Source organism: Staurois parvus, unplaced genomic scaffold, assembly GCF_062004578.1.
Source record: "Staurois parvus isolate SC_StPar_1 unplaced genomic scaffold, SC_StPar_1.0 ptg000948l, whole genome shotgun sequence".
NCBI lineage: Eukaryota > Metazoa > Chordata > Amphibia > Anura > Ranidae > Staurois > Staurois parvus.
The window spans coordinates 196,457-208,437 of NW_028318744.1; the positions used below are offsets into that span (position 1 = coordinate 196,457).

The 11,981-nt window shown below is 46.8% G+C and overlaps 1 protein-coding gene across 1 annotated transcript in view; it reads right to left on the bottom strand.

Annotated features, from left to right (window-relative positions):
• The window catches only part of LOC149441771 (uncharacterized), a 90,875-nt gene extending 86,128 nt beyond the window's left edge, over positions 1-4,747 (bottom strand). The window contains exons 1-2 of the mRNA XM_089656900.1: positions 4,744-4,747; positions 1,262-1,282 (exon numbers count right to left, since the gene is read on the bottom strand). Of these exons, the coding sequence (XP_089513026.1) occupies positions 1,262-1,282; positions 4,744-4,747 (25 nt within the window). The remainder of the gene's footprint in view (positions 1-1,261; positions 1,283-4,743) is intronic.
• Between the last annotated feature and the right edge of the window lie 7,234 nt (positions 4,748-11,981).

The following is an 11,981-nucleotide window of genomic DNA, read 5'->3' on the forward strand; positions in this document are numbered from 1 at the left end:
TTCTTCTCTGACCTCTGACATCAACAAGGCATTTTCTTCTCCACAACTGCCGCTCACTGGACCAGGGGCGGACTGACCATTTGGAAACTCGGGCACTGCCCGTGGGCCCGGGGTCAGTAAGGGGCCCCATGAGATGCCCCTGGTACCTTTCATAGGCTTTTTTGGGTGTGGTTTGAGTGTGGGCGAAGACACAGGGGCCCCATGATCCCCTATTACCCTAGGGCCCCATGAGTTGACAGTCCGCCCCTGCACTGGACTCTTTTTCGGACCATTCTCTGTAAACCCTAGAGAAGCTGTACGTGAAAATCCCAGTAGATCAGCAGTTTTTTAGTTACTCAGACCAGCCCGTCTGGCACCAACAACCACGCCATGTTCAAAGTCACTTAAATCCCCTTTCTTCCCTATTCTGATGCTTTAGTTTGAACTTTAGCAAGTTGTCTTCTCTACGTCTAGATGCTTAAAGGCTGCCATGTGAGTGGCTGATTAGCAATTTGTGTTACCAAGCCATTGAACATGTGGACCTAAAAAGTGGCCAGTGAGTGTATGTTTCCAGTTTTGCAGTCAAATTTGAGAAAACCTCACTGTGTTTGTTATGTGTTCCCATTCACAGAGCATACCTAATTTTCTTTAAGGGTGAATCAACACTGCAACGCAGAGCAGCAGGAGCAATTCACTGATCTGGGTTGCCAGCTGAAGTTTAAAGTGTTAATTAACCCACAACGGTACAATCAGTCTGTAGATGCAGTAAAGCATGTTTGTCATACTCACTGTGGAACCTAAGGGGTTAATCCTCCATATTGTGTAGAAATACTGTCTGATCCTGTCTTTTCTGATCCTCACCTTCTTCCACTGTCCCCAATCCATCTGATGATAGAACAGAGACTTGGGGAAAAGTTGCACACGCTCAGTTTGGTGTGTATTGCTAGAGAGGTTTTCTTTTTCTTGGGAAGGTGCATGTGATCAACACAGGGCCAATTAGCATTGTCCAGATAGAGGGTCAAGGGTCATGCAGCCTCATAGGACAATCAGGGGAAAATGGAAACTCCTCCTACAAGATTAACAAGTGCTCCTCCGGACACTGATAGAAGTCACAAGACTGCTGATGATGAGAACAGGTATTTATCAGTTTATATTTCCTAATATAATTGCATTTCCATGTTTTGTGCACTGTGGCAGACCAGATAGTGAATGCAGGGTCCTGCGTTTAGTAACACTTTAAGTCATTACAGGTTTCATTATCTAGTAAAGAAGGATCACTTACCTGGTTTTTCCAAAATAATCACTATAAAAAGACAAAAGTGAAAGTTTATATCAAATTTTATTTTTATCTTACAAAATTAATACATGTAAAGTTTTTTTTCCTGTTCATCCTTCATCTAAATCAGTAAACTGTCCGCAAGATTACAAAAGCCTTTGAACGTTACTTCATTTAGGATTCTGCATTTTATATTTTTATAATAATGAATATAATAAAACATAAAGTAAATGTTACTCATGTAAATTAAATCATAACTGCAGTGACAATGACCCAAAACACACGGCCAAGGCAACAAAGGAGTGGCTCAAGAAGAAGGACATTAAGGTCCTGGAGTGGCCTGGCCAGTCTCCAGACCTTCATCCGGTTGAAAAATCTGTGGAGGGAGCTGAAAGTTTGACTTTCCAAACGTCAGCCAGCAAACCTTAATGACTTGGAGAGGATCTGCCAAGAGAAGTGGGCCAAAATCCCTCCTGAGATGTGTGCAAACCTGGGGGCCAACTACAAGAAACGTCTGACCTCTGTGATTGCCAACAAGGGATTTGCCACCAAGTACTAAGTCATGTTTTGTGAAGGAGATCAAATACTTATTTCCCTCATGAACATGCAAATCAGTCATCATTTGTTAGACATGCATTTAGCTGAATTTTGTGTTGCTATTCTGTCTCAATGTTACAATACACCGAACTTTCGATTTTTAGACCGATCATTTCTTTGTGAGGGGCGAACATTCAACATCAACAGGGCATCAAATACGCATTTCCTTCACTGTATATGTTTCATAACTATCATGCCCGTTTAATGTCCAATTCTAAACCAAACTTTATTTTAGTTTTGGAAATTTTGTCAGATTGTTATTACTGTCTGTCCTGGTGACAGACATACATAGTTACATAGTTAGTCTGGCTGAGAAAAGACAAAAGTCCATCCAGTTCAACCACAGAAAAAAAAAATACACATAAAATAATATAGCACTAAATGCATTGGACGTGTGAATTATCCAGGCACCACATCACCGTCAAATAATTACAGTATATTCAGTACCTCAGACTTTTTATCTACACCAGATCTTTTAGGATGTCAAATAAAATCAAATTAAATCTCTTTTATTTGGGTTATGCTTTAAATAAATATAAAATACTTTTTATGAGGTTGATACAAACATATATTAGAAAACACATACATTACATAAATGCACTCATACTTATACCCTCAACTACACACCAATCAGTAAACATAGTTGTCTTTACAGTCCTAAACATAAAAATTATTTCTATTCTGCTTTAATGTGGGAGCTTTTGAGCTCCCGGTTAATCTTTGAAATTTTATCAGGAAAAAAATGTAGACATAATAATTTTCTTCAGCCTATAGCAGCCCCTGTTCCCATTAGGCAAGAAGGTTTACTGGTACTTGGTTGCCCCCAGGTCTTATAACACAAAGCTATAGTTCTTGGCCAGTTACCACTGAGCGAGAGACGAGTAAGGGGACCTGTAGCCCCAAGGGTGGTCAGGTACTAGACAGCAGCTGGTAGCAAAATCCTGGGGGCAGTCCAAGGTCAGGGCAGGGATTGAGCAAGCCTAGTCCAAAAATAGTTCCAAAATCAGAGTTGGTAGAATGCAAGCATAATCCAAAAACAGTTTCAAGGTCAGTGTCAGGAATGGACTCAGCACTGGTGGTGGGACTCACCTGCTGTGTGGGCTGCAGTACCAGGGCTGACCAGCGGGTGCTCTCAGCAGCCAGAAGCTCACACCTGCAATCAGCCAACACCTGGGGCTGATTGCAGGAGGTGTATTTAAGGAATGGCCAGACCTGCAGTCAGTGCCTTGGTGTATGTTTCCCATGAGCCCCCTGTACCATGTATCCTGTGTTCCTGTTCTGCTGACTATCTTATTTGTTGCCGACCCTGCCTGATCCTGACCTCTGCTGACTTCTCCTGCTTGATCCCTGGCTTGCCTGAGCATCCTTCTGCCTGATCCTCTGTACCGCGCTGCCCGTGAGTTACTGAACCCGGCTTGTGACCCTGACTATTCTCTGCCTGCTCCTCCGGTACCTCGCTGCCCGCACGTTGCTGACCTGGCCTGCCTGACTACACCTGACGCTACCCAGACGATCCATCCATCCATCCCGTACGGATCTGTCCCTGTTACCAGGTCTGCCAGCCTCTTCACGTCAGGCTTTCCCCCGGTACATACCCTCGGTGGACCCCTCTACCACAGTTGGGTGCACTCAGGGGCCGCGACCTGGTCTCAGTCCTGCGTCAAGTCCATCCCCACCATCAGGGGCTCTGGTGAAAAGGCAGACTGGGGCTTAGACTCCGCGCCCTGGGGAATCCCGTTTGGTGGGTACTAGAGATCCCGCCGGGCGGTGCCTGACAGTACCTAACAGCCTGCCGGACCATTCCACCTCTCCAGCCCTGACTACGCCTGTGTTCCCACACATTTCTGGTCATACCCGAATCCTTAACAGTCAGAGTTGGTAGAATGGAAGCATAGTTCGAAAACAGTTCCAAGGTCCAAACTGGGAGAAAGCCAGTGCAGTCAGGAAACAGTTCAGAAGCTAGAGCTGGTAAAAATCAAGCATAGTCTGAAAACAGTTCCAAGGTCAGGGCTAGTAGAAAGTAAGCGTAGTCCAAAAACAGTTCCAAGGCCAGAGCTGGTAGAAAGCAAGCTTAGTCTGAAAACAGTTCTGAGGCTACGAGTGGTAGAAATCAAGCATAGTTTAAAAACATTTACAAAGTCAGTGCTGGTAGAAAGCAAGCATAATCCAAAAACTGTTCCATGGTCAGAGCTGGTAGAAAGCAAGCAAAGTCCAAAACAGTTCCAAGGTCCAAACTGGGAGAAAGCAAGCACAGTCTGAAAACAGTTCCAAGGCTAGGGCTGGTAGAAATCAAGCATAGTCAAAAACAGTTCCAAGGTCAGTGCTGTTAGAAAGCAAGTATAGTCAAAAACAATTCCAAAGTCGGGGCTAGTAGAAAGCAAGCTTAATCCAAAAACAGTTCCAAGGTCGGGGCTGGTTATAAAGCAAGCATAGTCCGAAAACAGTTCCAAGGTCAAGGCTGGTAGAAAGAAAGCATAGTCTGAAAACAGTTCCAAGGTCAAGGCTGGTAGAAAGCAAGCATAGTCTGAAAACAGTTTTAAGGTACTTGGCTGGTAGAAAACAAGCTTAATCCAAAAACAGTTCCAAGGTCGGGGCTGGTACCTGGTAGCTGATGAGAGCAGCTAGGAGACTAAGGAGACCCATTACCCTGCAGCTGATGGGAGCAGCTAGGAGACCCATTACCCTGCAGATGATGGGAGAAGCTAGGAGACTAAGGAGACCCATTACCCTGCAGCTGATAGGAGAAGCGAGGAGACTAAGGAGACCCATTACCCTGCAGCTGGTGGGAGAAGCTAGGAGACTAAAGAGACTCATTACCCTGCAGCTGATGGGAGAAGCTATTAGACTAAGGAGACCCATTACCCTGCAGTTGATGGGAGCAGCTAGGAGACCCATTACCCGCAGATGATGGGAGAAGCTAGGAGACTAAAGAGACCCATTACCCTGCAGCTGATGGGAGAAGCTAGGAGACTAAGGAGACCCATTAGCCTGCAGCTGATGGGAGAAGCTAGGAAACTAAGGAGACCCATTACCCTGCAACTGGTGGGAGAAGCTAGGAGACTAAAGAGACCCATTACCCTGCAGCTGATGGGTGAAGCTAGGAGACTAAGGAGACCCATTACCCTGCAGCTGATGGGAGCAGCTAGGAGAACCATTACCCTGCAGCTGGTGGGAGAAGATAGGAGACTAAGGAGACCCATTACCCTGCAGCTAGTGGGAGAAGCTAGGAGACTAAAGAGACCCATTACCCTGCAGCTGATGGGAGAAGCTAGAAGACTAAGGAGACCCATTACCCTGCAGTTGATGGGAGCAGCTAGGAGACCCATTACCCGCAGATGATGGGAGAAGCTAGCAGACTAAAGAGACCCATTACCCTGCAGCTGATGGGAGAAGCTAGGAGACTAAGGAGACCCATTACCCTGCAGCTGGTGGGAGAAGCTAGGAGACTAAAGAGACCCATTACCCTGCAGCTGATGGGAAAAGCTAGAAGACTAAGGAGACCCATTACCCTGCAGTTGATGGGAGCAGCTAGGAGACCCATTACCCGCAGATGATCGGAGAAGCTAGCAGACTAAAGAGACCCATTACCCTGCAGCTGATGGGAGAAGCTAGGAGACTAAGGAGACCCATTACCCTGCAGCTGATGGGAGAAGCTAGGAAACTAAGGAGACCCATTACCCTGCAGCTAGTGGGAGAAGCTAAGAGACTAAAGAGACCCAATACCCTGCAGCTGATGGGAGAAGCTAGGAGACCCATTACCCTGCAGATGATGGGAGACGTTAGGAGACTAAGGAGACCCATTACCCTGCAGCTGATGGGAGAAGCTAGGAGACTAAGGAGACCCATTACCCTGCAGTTGATGGGAGCAGCTAGGAGACCCATTACCCGCAGATGATCGGAGAAGCTAGCAGACTAAAGAGACCCATTACCCTGCAGCTGATGGGAGAAGCTAGGAGACTAAGGAGACCCATTACCCTGCAGCTGATGGGAGAAGCTAGGAAATCAAGGAGACCCATTACCCTGCAGCTGGTGGGAGAAGCTAGGAGACTAAAGAGACCCATTACCCTGCAGCTGATGGGAGAAGCTAGGAGACTAAGGAGACCCATTACCCTGCAGTTGATGGGAGCAGCTAGGAGACCCATTACCCGCAGATGATGGGAGAAGCTAGCAGACTAAAGAGACCCATTACCCTGCAGCTGATGGGAGAAGCTAGGAGACTAAGGAGACCCATTACCCTGCAGCTGATGGGAGAAGCTAGGAAACTAAGGAGACCCATTACCCTGCAGCTAGTGGGAGAAGCTAAGAGACTAAAGAGACCCAATACCCTGCAGCTGATGGGAGAAGCTAGGAGACCCATTACCCTGCAGATGATGGGAGACGCTAGGAGACTAAGGAGACCCATTACCCTGCAGATGATGGGAGAAGCTAGGAGACTAAGGAGACCCATTACCCTGCAGATGATGGGAGAAGCTAGGAGACTAAGGAGACCCATTACCCTGCAGTTGATGGGAGCAGCTAGGAGACCCATTACCCTGCAGATGATGGGAGAAGCTAGGAGACTAAGGAGACCCATTGCTCTGCAGATGATGGGAGAAGCTAGGAGACTTGTTACCCTGCAGCTGATGGGAGCAGCTAGGAGTCTAAGATTTGGTACCCTGCTGTTTTTCATCATTTACTTTTCAATAGAGTAGAGATGGGTTAGAACCCTGTAAAATGGTTGCTGTCTATGTCTGGTTGGCAAAATTTCCCTTCAATTTCTATCCTGGAAACAAAACCTCTCCAAAGTGATCCCTCTCTAGATAGTTGGCATCTGAACCAGTGACCCCGTTGGAAGATTAAACTGTTACTACTGTTCACTTGAAACTGTAATATTTTGTATTTTAAATCCCCTTCTGCCTTGTTGATAATAGACACCAGAATAAACAGAGAAGGAGAATCTCTCCAGTAACAGCACAGACAGATGTGTTCCAATCCTTCTCGTGTCTATCCAAAACTAAACTAAAATTATCTTTGAAGATAATTCATTGCGTTGGTGTCTTTTAACTTAGCCTTCTTCTGCTATTATGACGTACCTGGTGTTAGAGGTCAATGAAGAGAGGGCTTCCCTTGCAGCTACGTTCCAGACTCCCCTGGATATGGGACAGCAGGAGTTGGGCCCAAAGTAGCACGGGTCGCCTGTAAGAGTGCTTGTCAGAGGTACACCCAGGAGCACAGCTGATGCACTGGAACAGTGTCTGCAGTACCACAGAGTAGTCAGTTCAAGGTCAAGGCCAGATGCCGGGTGGAGATTGGAACAGATGTAGTCAATAGGATAGCTGGGGTCATACACAGAAGAGCGAGTGAGAATATCTATTAGCCAAGCCGAGGTCAGATCAGGAGATCAGGTGAGAATATCTATTAGCCAAGCCGAGGTCAGATCAGGAGAGCAGGTGAGAATATCCGTTAGCCAAGCCGAGGCCAGATCAGGAGAGCAGGTGAGAATATCCATTAGCCAAGCCAAGGTCAGATTAGGAGAGCAGGTGAGAATATCCGTTAGCCAAGCCGAGGTCAGATCAGGAGATCAGGTGAGAATATCCGTTAGCCAAGCCGAGGCCAGATCAGGAGAGCAGGTGAGAATATCCATTAGCCAAGCCAAGGTCAGATTAGGAGAGCAGGTGAGAATATCCGTTAGCCAAGCCGAGGTCAGATCAGGAGATCAGGTGAGAATATCTGTTAGCCAAGCCGAGGTCAGATCAGGAGATCAGGTGAGAATATCTGTTAGCCAAGCCGAGGTCAGATCAGGAGATCAGGTGAGAATATCTGTTAGCCAAGCCGAGGTCAGATCAGGAGAGCAGGTGAGAGTATCTATTAGCCAAGCCGAGGTCAGATCAGGAGATCAGGTGAGAATATCTGTTAGCCAAGCCGAGGTCAGATCAGGAGAGCAGGTGAGAGTATCTATTAGCCAAGCCGAGGTCAGTTCAGGAGATCAGGTGAGAATATCTGTTAGCCAAGCCGAGGTCAGATCAGGAGAGCAGGTGAGAGTATCTATTAGCCAAGCCGAGGTCAGTTCAGGAGATCAGGTGAGAATATCTGTTAGCCAAGCCAAGGTCAGATCAGGAGAGCAGGTGAGAGTATCTATTAGCCAAGCCAGGTCAGATCAGGAGATCAGGTGAGAATATCTGTTAGCCAAGCCGAGGTCAGATCAGGAGAGCAGGTGAGAGTATCTATTAGCCAAGCCGAGGTCAGTTCAGGAGATCAGGTGAGAATATCTGTTAGCCAAGCCGAGGTCAGATCAGGAGAGCAGGTGAGAGTATCTATTAGCCAAGCCGAGGTCAGTTCAGGAGATCAGGTGAGAATATCTGTTAGCCAAGCCAAGGTCAGATCAGGAGAGCAGGTGAGAGTATCTATTAGCCAAGCCAGGTCAGATCAGGAGAGCAGGTGAGAGTATCTGTTAGCCAAGCCGAGGTCAGATTAGGAGAGCAGGTGAGAATATCCGTTAGCCAAGCCGAGGTCAGATCAGGAGATCAGGTGAGAATATCTGTTAGCCAAGCCGAGGTCAGATCAGGAGATCAGGTGAGAATATCTGTTAGCCAAGCCGAGGTCAGATCAGGAGATCAGGTGAGAATATCCGTTAGACAAGCCGAGGTCAGATCAGGAGTCAGGCAGAGAAGACAGGTCCAGGAACAAGCCAAGTCGGTAACAGCAGATCACAGTAGCGAAGAAAGACAGACAAAGGTATTGGGGAATCAGAGGTCAACCAGCAATTTAAGGGAGTGATGGGCTTCCTTATAAAGTCCATCTGGCACCAAACTGGGCTAATGCGTGTGTAACTATGCGCCAGTGCTCATGCGTGTTATGGCCCACGTCCGTGCGCCAGTGTGCATAGATTTTCACCAGCGTGCATTTCTGTGGCCATGCAAGGTACTGGCAGGAATGCCAGGTCTCCGAGTACCTCTGCTGTGGACAGAGCCCTGACAACTATACAGTTCACAAAGCAGCAATGATACATAATTACCCATAACACCCAATTAGATTTTCTTTCCATACATTTAGCGCATAATGATGATTGATGATTGGTTATGACACCTTGTCCTATGTGTCTTCCCTTAAAAAACAAATCACTGCTAGAAGATAATAGATTTTCCTGTAATAAGAAAATAATCAAATTGAATTTACTTACAAATGAACAACGCCGAGAATTTTGGACTCATGTTGACCAGACAATGTGGATACAAGTAATGCTGAACATTTTAAAAGAAGGAAAAAAAAAATCTTATGCCCTTCCTGTATTGTACAAGACGGGCGAAGCAAACCTGTCGAAACTTCTTTTCAGATAGTTTTGCAATCTGCAGACTGATTATAAAAAAAGCTGTTCCCTAATGTCGGATCATATACATAAATATATACGGCCTGAGGCTCCATGTACACGGGACGCTTGGAAAACTCTTCTGAACGATGGAAACTGCTGGAAAACGCAGGTTAAAAAAAGTCAGTTTAGCCGCGTTTGCATACCGCGTTTATGAGCATTTGTGTTTAGAAGCTTTTTTTAACCACTTCCCGTGAGGTCCCGATCATGTGATCACGGATTGGCCACTCCGTGATCACATGAATAGGTGTAAGCAAGATATCACTTCCTGACATCATTGCTTACTACGTGTGAAATCTGTGATCACAGAGATCACATGGTACAGGGCTATTCACAACAGCCTTGTACCATGTGACAAGCTGTGACCAATCACAGCTCTCACAGTATTTCTCAATGGCTGCAAGCAGAAAAGAGAAATGATTACTTTTACAGCCTTTGTGGGTGTAAAAGCAATCAGTGTAAAAAAAACACTGTTTTTGTTTTTTGTGTTTTTTAAAGACTTCATTTCATGTGGTTGTGTCTGGGTGACCAGAAAATATCCATTGCTTGAATCCTTGGAAGAACAATAATTTTTTCTCCAATGCAAATGTTGAACTTATGAACTTTAATTTTGTCACTAATGTTGGGCTAGACGTTCGAGTCGAACGGTATGGGCGTTCGGAAGGCTGTTCGCCCCACAGTGCATTGCGCCCTGATAGTGCATTGCTATTGGCCAAAGCAATGCACCTGACCACAGGTCAGGTGCAATGCTTTGGCCAATCACAGAGCATGATGACGTCACAAGGGCTAGGGGTGACCCCACCCCCTTGTGACATCATTACTGTATTAAAGGACTGTCATCGTGGCACAGCTGTCAGACAGCCGGGAGCCAGCGTCGAGAGCAGAATTTTTTTTTTCTTTCTTTTTTCGGGTCGGCAGCAGGCATCATGACTGACATTGGATTTGCTTCAAGGGACATTTTTTTTTTTAATTTTTATTTGTAGTAACAGACTTGTCAAAGACTGTCTACTGTCCTTTTTTACGCTACACTTTTTTTTTTTTTTTTGTGAATGGGTACCATATACCCCATACTTATTCACATAGGGGAGAGGCCGGGATCTGGGGACCCCATTCTTTTTGTATAACCCATTGACAGCTGAAACAGAGTGTTTTTAGTAGCTGTGCGGTATCTTACCACATACACAGACGCAGTAAGATCAGGGGCGGACTGATAAATCATGGGGCCCCCGGGCAATAGGGGATCATGGGGCCCCTGTGTTCTTGCCCAAACTCAAAAAAGCCTATGAAAAAGGTACCAGGGGCATCCCATGGGGCCCCCTACTGACCCCGGGCCCTCGGCCAGTGCCCAAGTTTCCAAATGGTCAGTCCGCCCCTGAGTAAGATACATCTCTATTCAAAGTTCGTGGTCAAACTGTTGTTAGGTTCGAATGTTCGACCGCAAACTGAACAGGGGGGTGTTCGGCCCATCACTATATGTCAATACAAAGTAATATGCGCTGATGTGCAATTCTAACACATTGCTAGAGCCCATAATGGGTTTCCGCCTCTTGAGAAAAATCTTTTTTTTTAAATTATATCAGAATGGGTTTGTGAGTCTGCAAATGTTCAGCCGCCATCCTGGAGAGCCAGTGTACCCTTCAGAGTGCCCCCTTACATCAACTGTCCCCATGGAAATGCCCCTTAAAACCAATGTCCCATCAGAGTGCGCCCTTGCTTCCAGTGTCCCCATTACAGTGCCCCTTATATCAGTGTCCCCTTCAGAGTGCCTGTTTACATCAACTGTCTTCTTCAGAGTGCCCCCTTGCATCCGGTGTCCCCATTAGAGTACCCCCATTAGAGTGGCCCCTTATATCAGTTTTCCCCATCAGAGTCCCTCCTTACATCAGTTGTCCCCATCAGAGTGCCCCCTTACATCAGTTGTCCCCATCAGAGTCCCCCCTTACATCAGTTGTCCCCATCAGAGTGCCCTCTTACATCAGTTGTCCCCATCAGAGTGCCCCCTTACATCAACTGTCCCCATCAGAGTGCCCGCTTACATCAACTGTCACCTTCAGAGTCCCCCCCTTACATCAGTTGTCCCCGTCAGAGTGCCACTTACATCAGTTGTCCCCATCAGAGTCCCCCTTTACATTAGTTGTCCCTATCAGAGTCCCCTCCCTCTTACATAAGTTGTCCCCATCAGAGTGCCCGCTTACATCAACTGTCCCCATCGAAATGCCCCTTAAAACCAATGTCCCATCAGAGTGCCCCCTTGCATCCAGTGTCCCCATTAGAGTGCCCCCTTATCTCAGTTTTCCCTATGAGAGTCCCCCTTTACATCAGTTGTCCCCATCAGAGTGCCTACTTACATCAACTGTCCCCTTCAGGGTGCCCGCTTACATCAACTGTCTCCTTCAGAGTCCCCCCTTACATGAGTTGTCCCCATCAGAGTCCCCCCTTACATGAGTTGTCCCCATCAGAGTGCCCCCTTACATCAGTTGTCCCCATCAGAATGCCCCCTTACATCAACTGTCACCTTCAGAGTCCCCTCTTACATGAGTTGTCCCCATCAGAGTCCCCCCTTACATCAGTTGTCCCCATCAGAATGCCCCCTTACATCAATTGTCCCCCTCAGAGTGCCCTGTTACATCAGTTGTCCCCATCAGAATGCCCCCTTACATCAATTGTCCCCATCAGAGTGCCCCTTAAATCTTATGTCCCATCAGAGTGCCCCCTTGCATCCAGTGTCCCCGTTAGAGTGCCCCCTTATATCAGTTGTTCCCATCAATTACCCCCTTTACAATA